Source organism: Manacus vitellinus, unplaced genomic scaffold (genome assembly GCF_001715985.3).
Source record: "Manacus vitellinus isolate BGI_N305 unplaced genomic scaffold, ASM171598v3 scaffold_0_pilon, whole genome shotgun sequence".
NCBI lineage: Eukaryota > Metazoa > Chordata > Aves > Passeriformes > Pipridae > Manacus > Manacus vitellinus.
Window position 1 is genome coordinate 54,234,439 of NW_021938789.1, and position 27,320 is coordinate 54,261,758.

The 27,320-nt window shown below is 37.3% G+C and overlaps 1 protein-coding gene across 1 annotated transcript in view; it reads left to right on the top strand.

The window, feature by feature from the left end:
• TTC29 (tetratricopeptide repeat domain 29) overlaps nucleotides 1-27,320 on the top strand; it is a 214,455-nt gene that overhangs the window by 155,465 nt on the left and 31,670 nt on the right. Inside the window, exon 10 of the mRNA XM_029959582.1 lies at nucleotides 1,004-1,235. Coding sequence (XP_029815442.1) covers nucleotides 1,004-1,235 — 232 coding nt within the window. The remainder of the gene's footprint in view (nucleotides 1-1,003; nucleotides 1,236-27,320) is intronic.

The window sequence follows — 27,320 nt, forward strand, 5'->3', positions numbered from 1 at the left end:
ATTTCCCAGCAATTTAACCTCTTCATCTTTAGATTTCTTCAAGCTTTGTTTTGGTCTGGTGGTATGTTACATTTTAAATTAGAAGCTCGCTCCTCCAGCTCTTCTTTTGACTCCATCTCTGATGCTTACTCAAAGTAGATTCATGGAAAAGAAGAAATATGCAAGAGATGAAGAAATATGCCAATAACCATTTTAGCTTTTCATCCTACTATGATTTTCCCTAGTTTTCTTTTTATTCCCCTTTGATCAAGAATTTGAGAAGGGTTTTTCTCCTATATTTCACATAAAAAATAGTTCTTGTTTTATTTTTTAGTTCTTCTTAATGTATTATCTGCTGTAGTTTATACTCCTTTTTACTGGATTCATAAATGTTGGATTTTTGTATTTTGTAGGATAAAGAGAGAAATTATTTGGGTTTTTTATTTAGCAACAGTTGACATACATTTCTCCTACTATTTCTCTTTTTTGTGGTTAGGAGTAATACCTGGGGTTTGGTATGCCCTTTTCTTCACCCAAAAATGTGTAGGTTTTAATTTCTGTTCTTTTCAGTGCTATTGGTCCATCACTTAATTGTTCTCTTTATTTCCATTTTTAGGATTTATTTTCTAAAATTTAGTGCCACCATAAATTAGGACCTTTCCTCCCGCAGATATGTTGAATGTAATGAAACAATAGTGATAATTTCTAAATGGCCTGACTGGAATCAGAATTAATACTTAAGCACTGATATACTTGCATTTGTGTGTTCAAAATACTGCACAGATAACCAAGAAACAATTCAGTTCCTGAGAAAGATATGAGCAATGCTCATCTGGATTTTAGGGGTCAAGGAACAGCAAGGGAGAGTGATTTGCTTAATGCCCTGCCCTGAGTCATTCTGTGGGCTGAGCTCTCCACTGCAACATCTCTCAGGTGCCAGAGGAGTAGGCTCTAAAGTCAAGATAAAATACAGGTGACTACTAGTTTTTAAAATTCTTTTCTTTTTTTTCCTCTTCTTTACTAGGGGAACTATATTGAAGCTTTCGAATATTTCAGTCAGGCTTCTGAGACAGCCAAAACTTTAAACAGTGTGCCCTTGGTGGATGAAACAAAGGCTTACTGTGGCATTGCAAAGGCTCATCAGCTGATGGTGGCATTTAACAGCCATGTAGCAGCAGAAGATCCCGTCAGCCTCAAGTACCTGCTGGCATGGAAGGAAACCAGAAGTGACATGTGCACTGACCCTCTTACAGTCGGTAAGGCATTGGTTATGAAACACATTAGAGCTCTATTGTCCTCAACAGTTAAGTCATTTTTCTTATAGAGCTTTATGAAATTATTTCCTGGGATTAATCCTTGTGCTGAATGGAGGTTAGATTTACTCCTTTGTGTGCTTATTGTAAAGGCTGAATTAAATAAGTTAAAATACAGGATAGTAGGGAGAAACAGATAGTAGGAGTTGCTCTGGATTGTAACTTACTTTTTTTGGTGCTGTTTGCAAACAGTGATGTATTACTTTAGTCAAATATTATTTTACTCTTTACAGAACATAATAATAATCTTCATTTGCAGTACATTTTTCAGGTGCATCCAAAAACAAGTTCCCTGTTGCTAAAAATTAGAAGTAATTTCTGCTTGACGTAGTTCTGAATCCAGAAGAATGTGGTGGATTATTTTTTGTATCTCTATACTTGAAAATGGAGAGGAAGGGAAAAAATAAAAACAACTCTGGTTTTTTTAGTGTATTTCTTTGGCTCAGGTGGGGTAGAGACAAGGTCTCTACTTTGTGTGGAGTAGACCTTTGTCTTCATGGGTTAAATTTTCTTTGCTCTTTTTCCCTTGTACTATATATTAATACAAGAAAAACTGAATTATGCATTATCTCCAAGTACTGATAGTATTAAACTGTATCATACTGGGGAAGGAAAAGGGATAAATGTACTCCACCTTGAAACTTTCTTCTCTGCATTCATGTGACCAGCATGAGTCTGCAGTACTGTGGAAATAAATGGCATCTGGGCCAAAGTTATGATATGGAGCTTCAGGGCTATGGTGTTATTGCCTCAGGTATCATACTTGTAAAGACAAAAACCTGCTTGTCTGATGCTTTCTTCTGTATCTCCCCCTTTCATAGAATTGGAAAATTAAGTATAACTTTAGCTGTAAATTTTATATATAAAATAAGTGGTAATTAAAGATGTTAGCAGTTTAACAGGGGCCAGGATACCAGAGGCAACACTAGAAGCTACTGAGAATTGTTGAACAAGGACATTCACTGGCATGCTGAAGAGATGAGTTAGATAACAGTGTTTTAAGTTCTAGTGATGGTAACACTTTTACAATGGCTATATATATATTTGTGATTTTTATCTCAATAAGTGAATACCTAGCACACTCACAGATTTTGTTGACTGTCAGAGTTATTTGGGTGCATGTCTCCTGTGTAGACCTGTAGTGCAGATGCCAAAATTTCCAACAGAGATGGCCAAAGAAGAATCCAATTTTATACTCATTTCATTTGAGGATCATTAACTGTAGCTGATACAAATAGGAGGCCAGCAAAAATCAACAATGGAAACAGCAAAAAAACCAGGAACCTTGAAGAGAGAGGATGATCTTTGTTATCTCCAATATGTATTTTAGTTCTTACACCTAAAGAGGTTGTCTGTTCAACTTCTATACATTTCTTTCTGCAGTCAGTTGTGAAACTCATTTATATCCTGAAATATGTACCTCTTTAAGCTCGAGATTCATGCTCCTCTTTAACAGTACTTCAGGGATAAACAGAGTATGGTTAGAAAAGCCCTTTATGTCCTGGCAAGCGTGGTACCAGAAACAAGTTTTGCCTGCTGAGATTCTCTTCCTTCTGTATTTGTGCCTAGTTTACCCTCTGTTACTTTCAGTATTGCAGTTTTCATTTCAGTTCCAGTTCGCTCCAGGAACCCTGTGGCTACTGCATATTTAGCAGCTCTTCCAGTTCAATATCATTCTTCTCATTAGTGCTCCAAGCTTACTCTCATGATACCCAGATTACATCCAGGAAAACATAGTGTCACACTGTCAGCACAATCTGTAACATTCTTCATGTTTTGTGTGCCAAATCTCTCGTTAGTACTGGCATTACATTTTTAATATCTTTGTCTGGCAAAACATGACCTGGCACCAATTCAAGATTAGGATTCACTGCCTTTGAGTTTCAGGTACAGCCTTTATTCTACCTTCCAGGAGACTGTCTGTGCATCCTATGATGAACTCATCACTTAGGAAATTCCTGCTGTGATAATAGAGCAGTATTTCTAGCTCTTTCAAACAGCTCAATGTCGATAATCTACTAGATTTTTCTCAGTCTTTTTCAGGATAAAACAGATAAAGACAAGAATACAATGGTAGTTCTTAATCCACAGGGGAATTCAATGAAAAGGAGAAGAAAGGTAATAAGTTTTTATTTCTAACTGTTCTGACTGAACATTTCTCCTGTGACAAAAAAATAAGAGTAGTTTCTGTATTCTTAGGCAAAAGAAATACTTAAGCTAGTGGAGGAACAATTACATTTAAATTCAAGTGCTGCCATACACCTTATGTCTTTCAACCAAGACTTATTTTCTAAATCAATCATTTCAATAACCAGGCAGAAAGAACCATTAATTACTCAATTTACCTCAACATTTATTAATAAAATAGATGTTTTGACCAGAGTTGTCATGGACAAAAGGGATGGGGTTGTCAGAAAACAATGTTTATATAAGTGCAAAGGAGGATGCATTTATATCTATTGCCTTTGACTCATTTACCTGACGTCACTTACAGGAGGGTTATCTGTGCCAGTGTGAGATGCCACTGCAACAACAAATATGTTTTTATTGTTCTTTTTATGTTTAGTCAAATGTATAAAAAACATTATAAGCAGAATCAGTTGGCAAAAAGGCTTGTGACTCCACATTAAAGCCTAAAAAGGAACCCACAGCTTGACTAACATTGTCTGATGAGAAAACATTTCACTGGTCTTTCAATAAATAATCTCTTGACTTGCTGCCTTCTAGAGGAGAGAAGAATAATTAAAGGTGCTGAAGGCAGGAAAATTTTGAATCTGGTTTTGCATATTGATTACATGAAATGCTGACCAGAAATTGTTTTCTGTGAGTCTGGCAACTCTTAGTCCAGATCATTGCATCTGGCAGGGCTGTGCCTCAGCAAGAGCCCTTGGATGCTGGAAACCATTTAAACACTTTTGAGAGTAGACTTAAAATATATTGTTTTCCTCATACTACAAAGTCTTCAATTGTTTTCTTGAGAAATAGTATGTGTATGTGCTTTTGACCACAGTTTAGATTCACATTCTTTGACTTCGGAGAACTTGGCAAAATTGACACATTTTACCATAGGTTTTCTGTGTTTGTTTTGTTGGGGTTTTCTTTATGGTGGTTTCAAATGCTGCATAAATGATTGTCCTTACCCATGTCATGAATTGTGAAGTCTTATGGTCAATGGAATTATCTTGCATCATCAACTTCAGCATGATTAGGACTATTTCTAGCATTCCACACTTGAGCAGCCTTCAACGTGATTTAAAATGCATGCACCAGCTAAACCTATATAGCTTTGGAAAATACAGTCTAATGAACTTTTGTTCTTACTCCCAAATATGTAGTCCCTCAATATTCTTTCTCTAGCTTCCTCTCAAAGATGTAAGGAATGGTACATTCCCTAGTGTGATTGTGTCCTTTTTGTTGTGTAAAAAGTTAAGTTTTCATCCTCCCAATTCACATTTTTCAAAGTGCTTCAAGATGGTTTATAGTCATTTCTCTGTGAAACATTTTTGGCTAGCACAAAATTGCTAATTTGTTTAAATATAGCAATCTTACCAGGTGCATTTTTGATTGAGCTTGTACGTAACTTTGTCATTCGTTAATAAAAGGATTATCCCTCAAGAATGGGAAGGTCAGAAGTGAGATATGAGATCAAAGATTATGTTACACAAATTCAGTTAACATTTCTCTACTGTAACTTACCACAGCTGTGTAATTTATGGGCCATTTCGGTAATAGTGTCCAACAGCAGAACAGTCTGCTTCATAATGTGATAAACTGCTTTTTTTTTACTCTCTCTTCTTTCTGAAGTACACTACCAGGAAAACTTCAAATCTTGTCTTTCCTTCTCTAATAAATTTTGTTGGTTACCTCAAATGCCTACTAAATAAAACTGCCATGACACTGTACCCAAAATGCTTGACTGCAAATCCAACCCTATCTTCATGTGCACTTTGTATTTGCCCAGTACCTGCTTATTGGTGCTTGCAGATTTTTTGATCTCAGAAAATTTAAGATTAAGAAAATGTATGGTTCACTGATCAGAACTAGAAAATAGCAAACCTTTGTACCTTATAAAGATATACATCCATTACATAGTTCTTATATGATGTCAGTGGAAAGGTAGAGGCTTGTGTTAGCATGTTCCTTTCACTGCATGTTTTAAATCTAAAGCTCTGCCAGAGATTTTGGGATATCACGACACTGATGTGAGACTGCAAGTATTGTGCACGTGTGTGCACTCCCTCAAAGCCCCTGTTTTGTGTCTGTTATATTGTTTGGATCATTTGTTAGTCAGTAAGTTCTATTCTGCAGTTAGCAAGCACAGAAGGCAAATATCTAGGCTTGTGTGGTGACTGAAATTAGCACACAGTCTTAGTGTTTTCTTTTGGCATGTTTCTTCTTGATAGTATATTAATGGGTTTTGTAACTAATTTGTCAAGTAAAGATCATTAAATGTATATGCTATCAGTGACAAAGTAGCTAGACTGAGTTTGAACTGAGGCCAAACTGTGATTGTTCTTCTCAATCACTGCTGTAAAGAAGATGGGAGTGATTCAGACCCTTGATTTGGAAGGCAGCCAGGATGCCCATGCCTCCAAACGATCTTTTGGGCACCCCTTCCCTCTCAGAGGTCTGTTCACTGTGCAAGAGTCTGGAGATAGGATCTGCAATGGACTCTGCTTCAAGCTCTGTATGGTTATGGATTATGTCAATAGTGAGTTATAAAAGCTGAGAGTTTATTTAAGTTTTCAGAATGTATTGTTAATATGACAAAAATAATGAGAAATTGAAAGGTGTTTTCTCAGAAAATGCAACTGAACATGAGGTAAGGAAATTATCCACTTGTTCACACTGGTAAATAAGAACTATGACTTTAAATTATGTAAAGTAGGTGTGTGACCAAGTACAGACTGCAAGGCTGTCCCTATGCCAGAGGCACAAAGGCTCACTTCTTAATAAGCATTTTGAAAGTAGTTCAAAGGTTTCCGTGTCCCCTACAGAAATTCTCAGGATGGCTTCTGCACATTTTTGTGGGGTTTATCAAATAGAATTATTTGATCACTTCTGGAAAAATACAGTGGTTAAAAATGCTGAAATATATACATTTAGGAAACCTAATAGGAAAAAAAAAAGTTGAGAGGTGATTCTGTCATTTGTCTCCTTAAAATTTGCTAAACTTGTGCTTATTCTTATTCATATCACCTAGCACTCATTACTTGCTAAATTTTATCTTGTCTCACCTTTAGCTTTCAAAAGTATCAGTCATTTTTTGTACTGCTGTACCTTTGATAGGAATGCTAGATATCTTAACTAAGTGTTGAAATAGAGCATGCTTATGTATAGATGTTCATGGCATGGAACAGGTGTGTTTCTGCAAAATCAGCTTATGTACTTCATATATCTTTTGTTATTGATTATTAACTGGGATTCGGTTTTTTAAGTATGTGATTAAGTCTGCTTAGTGATACACGCTGATATTTTTAGAAAGTGAGAGTGATTATTGCCTGGACTGCAGAAAGAATTAAGTGTGCAGCAAAGGACTGAAGGTGACAGGGAAGTTTTTCAGCACATTGTGATCAGTGACCGGATGCACCAGATTCTCATTGAAGAGTCTGAGAACACAGTATAAACATCTGTGTCAGTTTTTCCATGAGTTCAGTAGATTGTTTTATTTACTTTTGATGGCTGAAAGTTGTCTGAACAAACATGAGAAGGGAGTGCTTATAGTCAGTGTTCTTGTGCTTTGTACAAATTCAATATCCAGGGGTTTTTGCTGGGATTTCTTTTTAAATACCAGCTTAAATAGTTCAATCAGGTGTGTGGACTGACGGTACCATACTTGGGAGGAGGGTTCACAGAACATTTTCATGTTTAACCATGGAATAATGTGTTAGAAGTTTTTTCGTAGTCTTTGCAGGAGTTGGCAGTTCTTTTATGTCTAAGTGGTGGTAAAGGTTCAAAAAAATCGCTATCATCCTGACTGTGTGATTGTGAATGTTCTTGTCATCTGTAGTTACATAAAAACATCTTAACCAGAGGAGAATTTGGATCTCATCTAGGTTTTTTTCCCATCTGATACTTTCTATGGAAACATCTAAATCTTGCCATGCATTTCCTTTAGACACATCCTGTGCTAAACATTGTTGGCATCCAGCTGTGTTTTCTCAGACAAGCTTTCTAGATCAGCGGAAAATGGTTCCCTAAATAAGGTGAATTGTTCTTTCTTGTGGAAAAAAAAGTTGGAAGTGATGTTCAAACTGCAGTATATTGTCAGACCCTTTAGTGTAGCTTTATGCACTGAACTAGTGTAGTCTTGTGCACTGCACTGTTGGTACTTCTACATAAGTGGAGTTCCTTACCAGTTAAAAAATGAAAATTCTCAGGGCAGGGTCTCAGTCCTGCTCTGATTTTATTGGACTCTTGAATGGTTCAAAAGAAATTGAAGCTCTTGCCCAACCACATTAGGTCACTTCTGGAGAAATCCTTGAATTGAGGCACCTCAAGTTTTAAGTTTCACTGCCAATGAAAGCATTGACAAAAGAAGAATCATAAAGCAGGAGCTGTTCTCTGGCAGTCCCCTGATGTTTGTAGGGCCAAAGTAGGAACAGCCAGTTGGCAAACTTTTGAAGTGGCTCTAGTGCCTCTCCACATGTGCCCACCACAGGCCCCCTTTCCTTTGCTGCATATGTGAGCAGAGGTGTGTCTAGTGGTTTTATGCTCAAAAAGGAAAATGGATCCTCATAATGCACCAAAGGTCAGGCTTCTGTGCTTTTGTTTAATATTGAGGTGGTTGTTGTCACTTAGAATTTGTAAAGAACCTTTTTAGTGTTGTCTTCAAACATGCCAGCCAATGCAGACCTCAGGCCACCATGAAAACAGTTCTCTGCTGCAAACTCTTCTTTACCCAAAGCTTCCCAACAGCCTTGGGAGACAGAAAATCAAAGCCAATACAAAGAAACTGTACTCAGTGCATATTTTCTGTAACAGAACCCTCAGGTCTTCTCAGGAGTCACAGTCAGAGTATCAAACACCTTCCCTCTCCTTGGTCTTCTAAGCCAGTTTTCTGCATCGAGAAGGTTTTTTTCTGAAATGTTTCCCCTCGCCTAGCTATATCCTTTTATGTTCCTCTTATGTTTAAGTAACAAATTCCTGTTTTTATTAAGACTCTGTGATCTGAAGACAGTTGAGATTTACATAATTTACATTTGGAATGAGCCAATCTGTAGAAAAAAAGTGAAGTGTCATACACCCACAATTTCATGCATTTATGAAACACTCTTTCTTTTGCCCAAAAATCCACCTCTCTTTTTATTCTTTTGTATAGTCATCAGAGATATTTTGTGATTTTTTTGAACTGTTTCTGAAACATCTATTATCTTTTTGTTTCTCTTCATTCCCTGTCTGTTCTCTTGTTTTCTCAACTGTTCTTTGCTTTTAAATTGCAAATTATTCTCTATCCTTCTTTGGCCCCACACCTTCATTCCAAATGCCAGTTTTATACATGTTTGTGCCGATGTTTAGGGAGTATAAGTCAGATAGCTCTGTACCCAGTAGCTAGCATCTCAACTTATACCCTCTTAGGTATATCTTTTGTGCATGTAGTAAAATCAACAGGAGTTTTTTGAGAGTTTTTTCAGTTTTTTCTTACTGTTTTCATGCTGTTCATCAAGCTCTGTGTTTTTATTGTGTCGTGATCAGAGCATGCAGTGGAAAGAATCACACTTCTTATTGAGTATCTTGATAAGTTGGGTAATAGGAAATTGTGAAGTATCAAAATGTCCTTTAAATAGATCTTAATCACCTGTGTGAATGGATTGACTAAGTTTAAGTATACGACTGGGTGATTAATTAGCTCGAAGATCCAAATGCATGCTTAAGTAGATGACCATGCCTCTAGGCTCACTCACTTGTTTCTACTCACTCAGTTAAGCATTCAATATTATCTATAATCCAGAATATTCCCATTTAAGGGCTCATACAAGTCTTACCACAGTATTTTCCATAGTGTGTCATACAAGTACATCATTTTGAACATGTAGCTACTATCCTACAATACTGACATTAGTAAATATCAAATAGAGTAATTGATATGGAGAAATTGTTCTTAATCAAAGTTTTTTTTCTTATATTTCCATATTTGGTACAGTGGTTTACTGTGATTACTTTTCCTTAAAATTCTGGCATATTTTTTTAATTTTTGAGATGTAGCTGCTACAGATACTAGTCAAACACAAGGTAGCTGTTGTCAGCTCCTGTGGGGAATTAATCTTCTGCAGCAGTTTTTGCAATGGGAACTGCAAGTGCCCAGCACCTCGTAAGTAAACCTTATGTTTATTCATATGCTAATCACAGTGTCTGTGAAAGCCAATACTCAGCCTGTGTCTTTTCTATGAAGGTGTGTTTTGTGCTGTCTGGTATTTATAGATCACATGAACACAGATATCAAGCTGTCTGGTCATGTCTGCACATCTCAACTGGGCATCTGTTAGTGCTGTGCATTTAACTAATGGCTGATATAAAATTGAAGCTGTAAAATGGAAGATGAGTGTGCTATATGGCAGTCTTGCTCAGCTCATGTTGTACACCCAAGGAATTTGAGGAATAAGGACTTCAGACCGTACCTGAGTAGCCAGTGTCAAGGAAAAACAGAATGTTCTCGTTGATAGGAACCAGGAGAGGAGAGGCATGTGTGCTGCACAGTATTTACTGACTTTTTATCTTGGGTGCAGCACTTGCAGCCCTCTGTTTATCTGACACTTCAATCTCCTGGTGGAAAATGTCACTTCAGGGTGCTATGGAGCCCAGTCTTTGACTCCAGAGTCTTTCAATCTGCCAAACAGTATCTTGAAATGTGCAATTCCCTGAGAGTGAGCTCGTCCTCACTGGTACCTTTAGCTCAGTTCTGAGAATAATATTAAAACAAATTATATTTTATTTTGTTGATATTCATACAAGTATGCACATTTATGCTGCAGTGAGAAGAGAATTGAGATAAAACATTGGTGATTTCAAGCATTAAGAAATCAATTGATATATTGAAGGATAACTGGATTTCTGTTCTTGTCCTCTCTTATAGATCTTGAAAAGGCTCCCTGTTCATACAGGGGAAAGCAATACTTCAGGTGCTGTATTAAAACTGTTAGTAATGACTGCAACAAGTTAGCTGTGATTACAAGAAAAAAGATAGCTCAGGCTAATGACATGGAATTTGATTTAGATAAATCTAATTTTGTTGTAGTTCAAAATAAAATATTTCTTTCACATACTTTGATAAGTTTTTCATGGCAATTACATTAGCCATTTGGAAGGTGGGTGTGCATGTGAAGTACATGTACATATATATATACATGTACCTAAAGGGAGAAACTGCATGGCAAAGAGAGGAGAGTGTTGTATATATGTTATAAATTGTGGGCCAAATACTGCTTTTTGTTATGCCAAAAAAATCTTATTGATTTGAGGGGGTGGCACAAGTAAGCAGAATTTGTCCCTCTGAGCTGCATTATCAAAAACTTGAAGGCAAGCAGAGGTTCAGATAACAGGGGGAAGTGCTAGGTATGATATTCATGCTGGAGAACATAACCTAGATAAGAGGGAGGTTCCAAGTGAGGGTATTCTAATTACTGGATTTTAGTGTATTATATTTTATGTTTCTAAAAAGTAGTGTTTGAGCATGTGTGCTGCTACTCACTATTCTTATTTGTAGTATATTTAAGGAACGATCATACAACTAAAATGTGGAAGGTGCAGGAGGAGTCCTAATCCATCCATAGGAAAATACGGGGTTAAAGTGGACTATATTTTAAGCAGCGTTCAGTTGACTTGCTGTGTGGGGAGAGACTGAGCAGCCCTGGCTAATGACTTGTAGGTACTGAATCCTCAGGTCTCTCAGGTGGTTTCACTCGGCCAGTTTCAGCAGAATGATGAAAAGGTTGAGATAAAATAAACTGACAGTTGCTACTCATCGCAGGCAGCAAGCTGTACCCTGGCAGATGAGACCCTGGGAGCCCTCTTTTTTAAACAAAGGCTTTCACTGCAGTGAGCAATGAACTCCACACAAAAAAGGAAAAGGAGAGAGAGATTGGCAGCTGGTGACCGACAGGAGGAGGGAAGGGAGGGAAACTGAGAAACACAGCAATTGTTGGCTAATTAGAAGCCATTCCCACCTACTTAATACCAACCCATTAAGCAGAAAACACTTTTCATCTTACTCTCGCTGCTACACATGACATTATACTCCAATCAATACCCTCCCACTGGCTGCCCCACTGCCCACAAATGAATACATTGCAGTTCAAGAATGCAGTAATTGAGTTGGGGCAGTGAAACTGCAGCTCACAGTCAAGATCTTTCTCTGAAGATACGAATGTAGTGATTGTGATGCCTGGATAAAGAAATCAAATCCCTATATTGACAGCTGTCAACAACTGGCAAATGGGTGAAGTCAGCAATGAATCCATTTTGGTTTTGTATTGAAGTGACAATAAGTGGGTTTTTTCAGAGGTTTTTTTTTTTTCCCATTTGAATAAGAGATATAGAGGGTTTGCACCCAGGTGTTTAGATTTTTCAGGGCATTTTGAACTCTGATCTTCAGTTATACCTACAAAATATATATATATATATACACATCATTATGAGCATGCAACAATGCATGTCATCATATTTACAACTGCTTGATTTTATTTTTTTTATTTTTTAGGCTACATTTCCTCAGGCTATTTTTTAATTTCATTTAAGTCTTCCTATGGTTTTTAGGGGTCACCTGAAAATATACAATTTGGTCCAGCATAGTACATTGTGCAGTAGGATCTTATATTTCACTCATTAGAATCTTACATTTAACTTCTGTGTTTAGATTCTTGCAATATTTTTTTTCCAAATTAAATCCCTTGTTCCCTGAGCCATCTGGAGTTGGTAATACTATGCACAGTCTGCAGCATAAAGTAATACTGTGCAGACTGCAGTATAATTCTTTCTTCACACCAGTCTTGTCACCACAGAATCAAAACAGCAGGACACTGTTACTCTTCTTCCTTGGATAGACTGAAGAAGATATCAGTGGAAGTCTTTTGAAAGTGTTGGAAGGAAGTTCCAGTGTGAGACACAACATTTCTCCATCCCTTTAAATTCCAGAGTATCAATTCAGGAACTAAGATTCCTTACAATGCAAGTTTGAAGACATCTTTTGGATGCAGATAAACTGCATACTGTGACATCTGATATTTGCAGGAGGAGGCAACCATCATGTGTGCTACTCATTGTCACAATAGTATTGTGGCATTTTCAGCACGGCATGTCTTCATATGCTGTTTGTTCAAGTCGTTCTGCATAATTGTGTAATGTGCTGTTACCTCGCCCAAGCTGAGCCTTGAATTCTTGAGTCAGGCTTTTTGGCTGTGCGATAACTTAACCTGCTACTTGGATCTCTAAACATTTAGCAGCTTGTCTGTATCTGAGTAAGAACAGTTAAAGCTGAGTGTCAGTCAATAAGGCTGACACAGTAGCCAGTGTTTTGCATCTTTTGAAATTGTAAGCTAAATAACAACAAACTGCTACTTCGTTGCCTCTTTCCAGTTGTTTAGTAATATTTTAAGCTTATTGGTTTAATTATAACTAATTTAAATTCAATGAATTTATTTCCCAGTATTATAAAGCACCTTGCAGTCACCTTCTCTGAGTATGCTCCGTGGGTTTCTTTTGATGTATGTTAATGGCACTCTTAGAAAAAGATTTGTCCTCAGTACAATCTGTAAAGAGGAAAGAATTGCCTTCTGATGGAGAGATCTGGAATCTTCACCACTTGAGAAGATGCAAGAACCCCTGACACAGGAGTTAAAATGATAAGGAATGGACACAGAGGTTTTATTTACTTACCTGCATAGGACAGTCAAAGCTACATTTAGTTTCCACATAGGTACAATCTGCTTTTTAAAATAATCTGGTTCTAGCATTTGTCTCTGTACGCTATGGGACTTTGGTTCATTTAAACACAGAAGTGTACAAGTTCAGTCTCACTTTGACTGGATGCCAGTTAGAAGGATCAGAGGCAGGCTAGGGAAAATGTGGAGAGCAGTTGGCAGTCTTTCTGTTCCTCAGTGCCAAAGCCTGTGGGGTTAATTTGAAGATACTCAAATCACCTTGGCATCATCATCTCTAGTCTTTTCCAGAACTGTGGAATTTAATGAGCCAGGACAATAAGCGTAGGATCATAGAAAAATAGTAATGGAAAGGACTTTAAGAAGTCACCTTCTGCAGCCCTACATAGAAGCAACTGTACTAAAGTAATTTCCTAGAGAATTTTGCTTTTTCTCTTCTTAAAAAAATCTGGCAATTGATTTTCCACAGCATCCATGAGCAATCTGTTCTAAACAGTAAAATTATGGAAAAAGATAGAAAGCTTTTCTCTTGTCTAAAGCTGTGTGTAATTCAAACTGTTTATTCTATCCAGTGCAGGCTTCAAATTCATTCCTGCAATCTTTGCAGAAAACTTGGAGAAAGGAATTATCTTATGCATACTGGTGTTTAGTAATGAATTTTATAGTGATTTCTGAAGGTTTAAGGTTATAATGATTACTTAGGCTAAGTATTAATTATATATGACAGAACATAGTTCTTTCTTATGGGCATGACTGATGGAAGGAGGTAGAAAGCTGATATAAGGATCCAGTTTCCTTTTTATTTATTTTCCAGTTATACTGTCCACTAGGGCTAGTCCATATACACTCAACTGAGCACAGTAGATTGATATCCACTCCAACAGGGCAGGAAGAACAAGGGCTTCACCTGCAAGAGATAGACCAATGCAGAGGGAAAGGTTGCTGCTTATTTTTAAATGGTCTCTCTAAGTGCTGTGAAGCCTTGTTATTCAAAGTCTCTTACATAATTCAGGATTCTTCTCCTTACATAAGTTTCTGAAGCAGGAAAGCAGCTAGATTTCTGAATTCATCTGATTGAGTTAATCCACTCATACTGCAGCTCTTACTAGAGATGCAACTGAACTTAGGTGAAATGCTTTAGATCCTTATTTATGATTGAGGATGTATTTTCTAGAAACCCAGACAGGAGGTCTGAACAGTCTCTTTATCCATTCTAGACTGTATCTTTTGATACTTCATAAACCAGATTGATTTTTCTCCAGGTTCAGAGCTCAGTATTTAATTCATATCCTCAAAAAATAAAATTATACAGTACTGCCATGTGCCTTCACAACTCTGGATTCTTATAAAGCTGTACTGAGTCCTGTTTTGCCAGTCTTCTGTAAAGAAAAATCAAAATATTTACAAGCAAATGGCTCATCTTTTAAGCCCTTGTCAAATGCTTTTATTTTCTTTTCATCAATTCTTTTTTTCCCTTCTATGGCAACTTAAGGGTTTTTTTTTCTCATCTCGGTTCTTCTTCTGAAACTATCTCCCATAGTTCCTTCACTCCAGTTTCTCAACTCAAATTCTTTTCTAAAGGTACTCCTGTTTCTATCCTAACTATGATTTATCAATAGCTGCCTCTGTTAGTAAAAGCTTCCTACAGAGAAGGTTGTACCTGAATTAGAAGCTGGCAAGACTGTTGTTTGCCTAGGACTCAGTCATGGAAAAGAAAATCTGAGGCTATATTTGTCTTCTGCTGAAGTTATAACTAAGGGAAGAGAGTACAAAAAGCATCAATCTTCAACTAGATCAAATGATCAATAAAACCCACTCAGATTGCATCCAGCAAACACTCTGCTCAAGGAGACACTGCTTTATAAAAATGGCTTCATCACAGTTGAACAGAAAGTGTATCCTGTGGAAGCAGTTACGGCCAGGCAGCAAGCTGATCTTCCCTACATTCTTTCACTCCCTGTGAAATAGAAGTGTGTTTGATTTTCTTCTACCAATTTCAGTTGTCTCACTGTGCTGCGAATGCTCCAGATTGATGGAGCCTCTCTGGAGAAAAAGGATGTTTCTTTCCCCTACTTACAGGTTCACCCCACACTGCAGAGGCACGTACTAGCTTGGTTTTTATATTGGGGTTGGGGATGTGTGCTCTTAAAGGAAAGAAGAAAACTGTGAGACTTAAAACTAAATATGTTGTCCGTTATTGATTTCCATAAACTTGAGCTTCATGTTCAAGTTCTTGTAGCCATTGAGTCTCCATAACCATGGAGTGCCTCTCTATCTATAAACATTTTCAGGTATTTGTCTCTAAGGATGCATGTGTGGGACCTGCTCATGTCTGACAGAAAAAGCCACATTTAGTTAAGGGGAAAACTTCTTTTTTTTCCTGACCTTGTAATTTCTGCGTACACAGAACTTTGTGGTCTAGATATTAAGGAGGCTGTTGCATTTTATTTAGGCTAGACTGAGGTTTCCTATGTGCCTGAGAGTGTCAGTCTCCATGGATAAAGCAAGGGCTTAAGAGCTTCTGAAGTAATCATTACTGAGAAGACTGAAGGATTGTGCTTTTACAGCTTTCTGGAAACAGATGAAAAAAGTTTTTCTCCATCAGTGCTGTTTTAATTGTGATTCTGAAGTGTCTGCAGCTGATACGTGTTTGGCTACTGCCAGAGTCAGCTGAAACTTTATTTTTTATTTAATATTTCAAATTATAGTTTTTATTTTAAAAGGGATTAAAGGGATTCATACATGCACTACACAATGAATTATTTTTTTAATGAATCCTAACTCTTTATAGATCTTTCCTGATTCCAAAGGTGTCTCCATTGATTAATTTTGGTGCAGTCCTCTATGCCGTACTTTGCATGAAATACATATATATGTGCGTGTTTGGCAATTGCCTGTGTAGTAATCTTCCTGAACTTCATACCTACCTGAGACCCATGAGGTTCTTTCATATTTGCTTTGCTTCAAACAAATTTCTCTCCTTTGACATTTTAGCCACCTTTTCGTATGCTAAAAGGAAGATTACCTGACTGTTACCAGCAAATACAATCACCTAAAAAACGGGCTCTTCGAACAATGTCAGATTAAGCCCCAGTGGCTCAGTCTCCGTAGCTGGGCTTGGTGTTCCCGGCTGATGGTGCTCGTCTCTGCGTGCTGTACCTCCAACGTGTTCTTCTCTCTATTGGCACAGTGTGAGACAGAAGTGAGCAACACTCCCCTGTTGCAAAGTCACTCTTTATCCTCGTTTTCCTGTCACATTAGCGGCGTTGTAAGCAGGAGTACTTGAAACTACAAAGCGTGTTTCTTAAATCAGTTTTAACTGAAACTGCAGCCACTAATGGTAATTTTTTATGTATTGCATGTCACTACAAGGGAACTGAGAATGTTTCTGAACCTTCAACAGCAGTCTTTTTGTAAATGTGAGATTGTTTTAAATTTAACCATAAGGTAATTCAGAACTTCGTGGCTTCATTGTGCTCACTGGGGGGATAATTGCTGTTATCATTTAACTGCTTTTGCACACAAATTCCTGATACAAACTCATTCTTGTTTACCTCAAGTACAGTTTTATACATGAATAATGGCAAACTTTGACCTGAAAATTTGGTCTATCTTGATAACCAGAGAAAACTTTGAAACAGTTTAAGACAGTACATATATTTATGACCAATCCATCGTATCCTTTTGAAAATCACTATTTTTATTAATCATTATTAAAAGTAAGACCTTTATTAGAAAATTACTTCTTAATGGACAGAATTCTGTGTTGGAGAGTGAAATGTAAGAAATTTAACATGTGACAGTATTGTTCTGAGTGGCATTTTGATACTTTTAGGTCAACTCTTGAAGTAATTGATATAGAAAAAATAGCTTAATACTGTTCTTGCCCCTAATTAAATGAAATCTGTATTCTTTAACACTGGTACTTTATTTAGCAGGATGTGAAATATGAGAAAAGAGGCAATAATTGTAAGCTGAGGAACAAGGTCCACGAGCATGAACCTTTACAAGTAGCTTTGTCTTATCTAAATGAGGCTTAGAGCACAGTTAATTTCCATTCAGCAGCAGCTCTCAGTCATTTAATTGGAAATATTCTGTACTAAGAAACTGTGTTACAGTAAGAACCACAGGTTACTGCATTCAACTCTGGGGTCCTCAGCACAGGGAAGGTATGGACCTGCTGGAATGAGTCCAGAGGAATGTCGCAAACACGATCAGTAGGTTGGGACACTTTTCATGAGGAAGAGCCAAGAGATTTGGAGCTTTTCAGCCTGGAAAAGAGAAGGCTCGGGGGAGATCTCATTGCACTCTTTCAGCACTTGAAGGGGACCTTTAAGAAAGGTGGGGATGCACAGTTTAGCAGGGCCTGTTGTGACAGGACAAGTGGTAATGGTTTTAAATGGAAATAGGGCAGAATAAATAAGAAATTTTTTACCATTGAAGTGATGAAACTCTGGAACAAGTTGTCCAGAGAGGTGGTGGATGCCCATCCCTGGAAACATCCAAGACCAGGTTGGATGGGTCTCTGAGCAACCTGATTTAGTTGATGATACCCCTGCTCATTGCCAGGGGTTGGATGAGATGATTTTTAAAGGTTCCTTCCAACCCAAACAACTGTGTGATTCTATGATTATTGAATTTAGTATGTTCACCTCTTTTCCTTGAAACCGGGGGAGCATGCCTTTTTTCTGCACTTTGCTTCCTCTACGTTTCTTTGAAGTTATGATGGAGTCCAGCACAAGCAAGGTGTGACCCTTTACTGCAGGCAGGGGTAAAAAAAAAAATGTTATTCTTCATTTTGTTTCCGCACCCATACCGTCCTGGATAGCAATTCTGTGCAGGATGCACTTGTGAAAGAGCATTCCTTCCTTTCTAGTGTGCTACATCAAGACACCAGGGCAAAGCTGATATTTTTAATACCCCTCTCATGACTATCTACGGTCGTTTTGTTTGCCAGAGGTGATGTAGGGCCAGAGCGAGCCCCGGGTGGGTGGGTGCCGTGCGTGGAGCCGGGGGTTGTGTTTAGCCTCTAGAGGGTGCGCTTTGATCCCTCTTGATCACACAACAACTTGCTGTGACAAAAGCGACGAGCGGGTGAATGCAGCCACTTATGCGTGAGCAGCAACATCGCACACGGGCACACACTGCTGAGGCGAGGCTCTCAGCTTATGTAATAAACCATTTCAGCTCATGTGTGCTCTGCAGAGATGGAACCTGCCTCTTTTTTTTTTTTTTTCCACTGAATTGGGTGTTAGGTATTCAATCAGCATTCAGATTTATGCTTTAGATGCTCATGAAAGAGGATGCTTTCCTTTGCGTGCCTGTCAGCAGTGATGCTTGCATGCAGGTTTTTATATTTTCGGACTTATTTTCTGAAAATACTCGCACAGACATCCTGCCACGTAAACAAATCTGTGGAGATCTGAAGAGTTAAGAGATTTGCAATATAAGGTTTCATTTTACCCTTTGACTTCCTCATAAATCCTTTTTTTTTTCTTTAATGTGAAAGGTGTCTTTAGGAGCATAGCTTATCATTTTCCTGTGATGTATGTGTGCTTTGAAATGTAGTCTAAATTTGCTTGGTGAAAATTGTATTCAGGATCTAGTAATACAGTTGCATTCAAGACAGAATAAAAGGCTTATATTGCTACATCTGATTCAAAACAATAGCTTAATTGGCCAGGAAAATGTAGTTATCAGATGATAAAGATATGAAGTCAAGGGCAAGATATGCCTGAAAACAAGCTTTTTCCTGCCTAAAATTAGGCAAAGTTAATAGGTTAAATTTTGTTTATTGAATAAGAGAACCCAAAGTTGATTGATATAGTAATTTCAGTGTTTGCTATGGCAAATATTTAGCTCATTATCAGTTTTAATAGCATTTTGCAGAACAAGCCTTTTCTTGACATGTAGAAAATACTATTAAATTTCCCTGCATAGATACATTGTTATGACATGCAATAACTACTTGAATATAAAGGGGATTAATAATTTAAAAGGTGTTAACAAATTAGGGCCATCATTAAAAATAGACTTTGAACCATTTTGTAGAAAAATCAGATTGAGGTAATGCTCCGCTCTTATGATAAAGAATTACAGCATTAATTCTGCAAAGTGAACTTATTGCTCCTATTCGTCTCCAAAACCCTGGAGCATTAAAAGACAGGAAGAATGAAATGATCACTGCGTTTTTTCAGGCACAACAGCTCTAATATTTCCATCACAGTTTCACAGCTCAGCTTGCATGGCTGTGCTAGAGGAAAAACCCATAAACGTCACGCTTCCCTTTGTTTTGTTTTTGCTGGTCTTATGAAATCGGGTCGAATTTTTTCAGACAGTTTATATTAATATACTGAGAATTTTGCTTGTACAGCATCTGTGTGGAGTATAAAGCAAACATTTCTTCTGTACAGAAGCTGTTCTTTTCTTGGCTTTTAAGTGTAATCCCCAGGTTTCTTTTGCATTTTGTTTTTCCTTTCTTGCAACAATTGATGACCAGAGGCATTTCAAGGTTGAATTCTTGTTGCTTTGCAAATTATTAATTTGTTTTCTTTCTAACTTGAGATAAACAAAAATAAGAATGCTTCTGAAGCCTTTTCTTCATTGTTTCATATTGCATCCATGAAACATGCAGAAAAATGAACCCAATTTTTTTGGTGCCCATATGAATAGTCAGTTGGGGTCAGATGCGGTCCCTTATTCTAGAAATAGCTCAGCTGAAAGATTTAAACAAGCTTTAAAAGGCTAACCTTTAATTATTGCTCATTTGCTTGTTGTTTTCTTTCAGATGCAAATTGGAGAAGAAAAAAAATAATTTATGGGATTTAAGTAATAAATTTCCCATTTGAAGGACAGAGATACCAGGAGTTCTTAGGTTCCAAAGGCAGCAAAATATTTGTTCTCCCCTTCTCTCTTATTTTCACTTGCCATGTTAGTCATGTCTCTTCATAATATTTCCCTCTCATCCCCCTTCCTGAGTTTTCCCTCCCCTTCTTCTTGCACTTCCTGAGACCACAGAACCCAGATGGTGCCCTCACTGTTGCCAGGCCCTGGGGGAACTGTTTCTGTTATACCTACCTCTCAATATCTGTGCTGAGAAACATGCCAAAAGTCCAGTGCTGAGATATGTTTAATTTTGATATTATTTTCTTTCCAGTGAATTTGTCAGCAGCAATTTTTATCTGTGAACTCAAGTCTCCAATATTGGCAGTGGTACAAAATCAAGTTTAAATAAAGCAATGCGTTTTCTGGTTGTGATTTTAGCAGAATCCGATGTTGTTAAAGCACTAATCAATAAATGGTTAAAGCATTGTTTATATAGCACCTCTATTCCTGCTAATACTGAAAAATTCATAACACCAGGACATTTTTCAGGCAGAAGTGCATATCTTGGTGCAGAGAAAAAGTACAGCTCCTTTTATATACCAATATACCAGTGTTTGATTTTTTTTAATTACACAAATCCAAGTATGATGGAGAAAGCAGAACACATAGCAGAGCAGAAAAGACTCATGTTCTGATAAAGTGCAAAATAGGAGCAGCTATGGTAGAGATACAGTTAACAAAGGACATCAAGGATAACAAACTATTAGTACATTATTAGCCAGAGGAAGATCTAGGAGAGTATTAGTCTGCTCTATGAGGGGAGAAACTCTTAATAGATGACCTAGGGGAGGCCAATGTGCTTTAATGCTTTTTTTGCTTTAATCTTCACTGAAAAGGTCAGTTGGGATCATGTGGCAAACAGAGTTTATATCTGCCACAAAAAAAAAAAAAAAAAGCAAGATCCAAGACTAGAATGGAAGAAAGTAGGCTAGAGAGTACTTAGAGGAGTTAGATCTTCAAATCAGATGAGCCTCAAAAACTCGATCCTACAACCCTCAAAAAACTGGCTGGAACAATCTTGAGGTCATTAGCCGTTTTTGAAAACTTATGGAGGTCAAGTCAGGTTCCAGAGTAGTGGAAAAAGACAGATCTGGCCTGTTTTTAGAAAGGCAAAAAGGAGGAGCCACCAAGGAATTTCAGATAGATCAACCAAGATCCTGTCTTGGAAAAATACCAGAACGTACAATCAGATGTTTAATAAACATCTAGGGGAAAACAAGGAAATGTGCAACAGCCAAAATGGATTTGTTAAAACCAATTGTGCCAACAGTTAACAAGCACTAGGACTTCTAGGTAAAGAAGTTAAAATAAGGAGAATATATGTGATATAGTCTGTCTGAAGCTTTTGATATAGTGTTATATGCAACATTTATAAGCAAGTAAGGAAGCCTGAACTACATGAATCTACTATCAAGTGGGTGAATAATGATTATTAAAAGAGCTCCTGACTATTAAAAGCTATCAGTGGCTGTTGTTAGAAATGGAAAGCTGTTTAGCATGCTATTCTACAGGGATCTGAGTCTGTACTATCTTGTATTTTCATTCCTTGTCTGGAGACAGGAACAGTGAGTATGCTTATTACATTTGAAGGGAACACAAAGTAGGGAAGGAACATGAGCATTCTGTTCATGGTGTTGCAATCCTAAAGGATCTTGACAAATTGAGAAGCACGAGTCATGTTCTCAGCATTAGTGTGTGTGTGTATGTGTGAGTGTATATAATGGGGAACAATCAAGTGCATTCTTGCAAAAAGGGAGCAAGTACCAGTTCTGTACATGGGGGGGAGAGGATCAAGACTTGCAGTAGATCACAAGCTGAACCTGAATCAAGTGTTAAGCTGTTGTGGAATCTGCAAACAGCTTACTAGGGTATTAAAAGATGATGACTCATGAAGTAATCCTTCTGTTCTACTCAACAACAATAAGGTCTCAACTTAGTATCACAGCAGTGCTGGGTATCATGCTTTATGGAGTATGCAGGCAAGTTAGAGAAGGTGGAGAAAGGATGAAAATGAGCTAAAAATCATCACCAAAAGAAGAAGTTAATTTAATGGTAGATTTTGAGCTCCTGTGTCTCCAGAAGAGACCCAGGGAAGACAGAATAGCAGATTTGAGATATGTAGAATTTGAAGGGGGGAAGAAAACAATTAACAGTATTTTTCTCTTTGCCCGTGATAGGTTGAACTAAACATAGTGGACTGAATAATTGCAATTAATGGAAGGATGCTTCTGATTAGCCACTGGGAAAAGCTTTACAACTCTTTGAGGAATGGCCTGTGTGATGTCCATTGTAGACACATTTTTCAATGGTTTATGAGTTACTGTTATGATGAGGCTGATTTTTATATATATATATATATTTGTTTTTTCATATCAGAATATAGGCAGCAGCATAGGGCACTTCTGTACCCTTCTCCACAGAAACCATTTCAAGACTACCAAAATATTGAATCTCCTCATCCCATCAATTCTGGTGGCAACAATATTCATTTTTGCCTACTGTTGAAAAGCCTGGAATCAGCTTCCTATTCAGTTTTAATGAGAGGGAGGGATATGAAGACTGAATCTCTAGCTGCAGTTTATACTCTTCTCTCCTTCCACTGCCCATTTCTCCTCTCTCTGTCTAGAATAACAAACCAGCCTTTTCATCCTGCTTGAACAGCCATTACCATATGTCCTTATCCACTTTCCGGCCCAGGACCATTTCATCTCTTCCCATTAACAGGCTCTGGGCTGCCAGGACTACAAGTAGTAAATGCAATCTTTTGCATTTTCAGCTTTTGTCTCAGTGTTTCCTTCCAGCACATCATCTCTTGGGGCTTAAGCAGCATCCATGACCTCATGTCGAGTTGCTATTAATGGTACTTTCATGAACATGCTGACTACGTGGTGCAAGGTTTTTGTTGGGGTTTTTTGGGGGGGGTTATCCTCAGGTACAGACATTTTCAAATGCAAATGTGCAAGTGAAGATACATATTTTAAATTTGCAACCTACCCTTTTGCTGTTTCTTGGGTTGCATACCCAAAATCTGACAAGCCTATCTTCAGTGCCTTCAACATCCTTTCTGCATAGAACCTGAGGGCTAACGTTGGCAGCTTGGGCTAGAAAGGGTAGGAGGCTAGAGTGTCTAGCAACAATTTGGTATATTCTTCAGGGGTTTTTTCACATGAATGGTTTGATTGTAATCAAGATGGAGCTATAGGTATGTGTGCATACATTGGTGAACATGGTTTTTTCTGCCAGTGCTAAAAATGTTCCACCATATGAGAGAGAGGTACAGTTACTTTGCATGCTTAGAAGGCTTTCTAAGACATCTTTGTGCTCAGTCCTAGTATTGTGAGGAATACTGAAGTTCCTAACCCTTGGGTGGGAGTGAGGAAAACCTGAATAAGATGTCCCTGAGTAGTCAGGGAGGGGTTGCAGTGTGAATCATTCTGGAGAGCAGAGCACAGAACCTGTTTAAAAAGCATTGAGAGCAACTTGCAAGTAGTAATGTTAGAATCAAGAGTAGCTGGCAAGTGAAAATTTGGAGTGGATGTTATCTCCTACTTTCTTGTTCTTACTTCATTTTATGAAACTTCCCTGCTTCTCCATGGGCAAGTCAGCCTTGCCTTGATGTGTTTTCCAAATAATGCTCTGTATAATGACCTTTTCTTAAAGCTACTTTAAGGTAAATGTTCTGGTATATCCATTTTGAAGTCCTAGAACCTCTGGTAATTAGCAGCCAAAGGTAACCACATGCTGTAACAGAAATCTCTGTTTCCATGATCTGGTATCAACCAAGAGATACATATTCTCATTCAACAAGCATTCACAAGATTGTTTCTCTTGCTGACAAATCTTCTGATATAGTGTGATTTTCATTAAAATTTGTTTTTCATTTTAAAAATGTTTCCATGTTGATTCAACTTTAGGCATAGGTAACTAACAAGTAAGTTGAATTTGACAGAAATTCTGTTGGATCTGTAGTGTTTTCTCCCTCTTCTCAATATTAAGAAATTAGGGCTTTGAAGGTAAGGTAAGCAAATAGAAAATTGGGGCATGGGGGTGTAAATTGTAAAATATTTAATCTTTGAACATTTTTTCATGTCTTTTGGCCTCTAGAAATTACAAGTATTTATAGATTTGAAATTCAGACAGCTATTGGAAAAATGAATTGTGTGGAATACTTTAAGGTTATACTGCATCTATAATTTCAGTGGTTTCCTACAAGCGATTAAACTATTTGCTTACATTTTGGACGAAGAAGAGAAAGAGAAAAGGGCTACAGAATGATGGAAGTTTTTTCAGAGTCTGACTTAATAAACGTGATGATCAAATATGAGGATTTTTGGAAACAGAGATAAGCGACGCTAGCCTGAAGGCTGAACTTAATGTCAAAGAGGGTGTTCATGCAAAGCAAAACAGTGTATCTAGTAAACTAGAGAAATAGCATCTTTGGAGGAAAAAATCTCTAAAGATTTTATGCCACTTTTAACAGACAACAACAAAAAAAAAGCCCTAACTGTACCTCAGGATATGATCAGTCTTTTTGAACTGAATTTGTTCAGTGCTTTTTTGTTCTTCAGTGCTGTCTGCAAGCATTCCCTGTCTCAGTCATAAGGCTCAGAGTTTGGCAGTTTTATTTCTTTGTTATATTTTCATCATGTGAGATAAAAAGTCACGGATGAGTGATATAATGGAAACAAATGTTACCTGTGTCTGAGCAGGAGAAAAAAGCCCTCAGTTACACTGAATCTGTGCTCTTATTCTTTCATAAAATTGTTTGAAATTTTTTGAAAACGATAGGTGATTTTTTTTTTCTTCTCTGCTCAGCCAAACTGCCTCTCTACAAGAAGGGGAGTTCAGTAGCCACCTTAGGAAAAGCATTTCTTAGGATAGCTAAGGTTTAGACTATTGTAGGTATGATCTGTTCAGACTGTAGGAGGGGATGAAGGCTGCATCGCTCTCGAGTAGCCCCTGGAGGTTAGCTCAGAGCAGCAGTACAGCTTTGGAGGGAGCTGTCAGCCCTCTGGGCTACAGGGATGTGCTGTTTTTAATAAGTACATTGCACAAGACAGCACCTATGAGCTGAAGTGCATTTTTTCACAAGGAAGTCTTTTTAAAAATAATGATTAATAAGTCCAAAGCTGCACTGTTAATTTCTGAGAAATACAGTGTGTTCAAAATACCGAGCAGTCCTAGATGTTTTAAATGTGAGCAGAGCCTAAACAAAATGCATTCTACAGATGGGCAGTTCGGTTCATCCGTTGCTTAGAGATTTGAATTTGAGCTCTATTTGTTTTCACCAGTTGTGAAGGAGCTGGTTAGAGATATGAAGATCACTCCTTTTCATTCAGTAGTGGCTCTTCAGCTAAATAATACTTAATTTGATTAGTCATTCATTTTTGTGATGGAGGAATTGAGAGAACTCCCTATTTAAAAAATAGGGACTATCAATAAGTATGCATTTTCTAGATATCAAAATGCCATGTATCTTCCAATAAATTGCTTTTCAGAATATGGAATGCAGCAGATTTTGAGAATGTATGTAATTCGTACTTTCATTTCTTTCCATAGTATGTTGTTATGGCAAATGCTTCATAATGTATCATGTTTTTTTCAAGTTTAGCTACTTATGCTCTTCAATTAGTTACTGGAAAATTAGTGGTTTTTATTGGACACATATTAAGTTAACATATCAAAAAGTTGCTCGAAAATTAAAATTGAGCATTATCAATTATTATCGACATATTAAACAAAACTCACATGTTCACTACCAGCAATTGAGTGAGCTAAATCAGACAATACTTTAAATATGAAATGATGTGACAGAGTCCCTTGTATTTCCTTTTACATATTTTTCATTATTATAAAATCTTGTAAGTCTGGGGTTCATAGACATGATTCACTCACTGACTTGCTTATTGAATCTGGGCATCGTAATCAAAACGTCCTGCAGACCATCATTGATGAACTAGTCTAAAATGAAACTGCAAGATTGCCTAGTTTTTTATTTCCAAAGAAATGCATGTCTGCCAGAAATGAAGGATGAGGTTCTGGTTGTCCTAAAGTTATTACGAGTGGGAGCTTATACAGACATATATGGTAGTGATGAACAGAGATCAGAGAGACCAGAACATCAAGGGGAAGGAGAAATGGGAATTAAGAGATCAAAGATTGTAGAGAAACTGGAGGGAGAGTTGGCTTTGTCTTCGCTGCCAAAAAAGGTGTGTTTTTTGTAGTGAAAATACTAACAGTAGGGTTAGTTATTTTGCTGGAGAAGACAACAAAAGCCCTGTAGCTTTTGCTGTGATGTGGCTGAACAAGTTCACCTGCAGAAGTGAACTGTAACACATCTGTCCTTTGTCTCACTTTTTACTTGATAGTAAGATAATTTTTAAAGAATGAACGGTGAAAAAATTACTTTGAATGTCTCTGCTTTATTTCATTGACCACTATTCAGAGAGGAAAAGAGTAATAATAAAGAGCAGCCTAAACTGGACAAAAATTGATGGAGTCTGATTTTCATACTAAGCGACATTTGACACCACAGGAAGGACTCATACTACCAGGAAAGCACATTGAGAGTAATATTTGGAGAGGACAAGGCACTGAGGGTCGTGCACTATGAGATAGCAGTTTATTTCCCTCTTTGCCACCAATTTGCTTTGTAAATGTTGAAACCTCACTTTTTCTCTCTAATACATCTTTTTTTTTTCCTTAAATAATCACAGAAGATCACAGCTATCCATTATTCTTCTCTAATCTTTCATTATTCAAGAAGAGAATGTGATATGATATGATATGACCAAAACCTAAGGTCATATCTCTTTAATACTGGCTATTTATAATTAGGCAGTGAAAGCCATACCTAAATATTTAAAGCAGTTTGAGATGTTGATTATTCAGAACTCCCAATGGAAATATACACTTTATTTATAAGAAGCCTAGAGAGAGAAGGAAATTTGTGTAATTTTGGAAGTTTTGAAAGAGTACGTTAGAAAATCATCTATCCAAAATGATTCAAGTACAGTTGATTCTGATTCTGAACAAAAGTTTTATTCCAGGACCATTCTTTTTATTATCTTTTATTACCTTGCACTTCTTGGATTTCAGTCAAAGATGTGGGATTAAATGCCTAAATGTAGCACTCCAGTTTTAAAGATATATTCTACAAATTATAGCTTTTATATACTTTCTCATATAAAATAGGCTGGGAATTTTAGGAAACATCTACCATTTCCCCCATCTCATCAGTAGTAGACAAGACTTTGACAGAAAGCTTTGT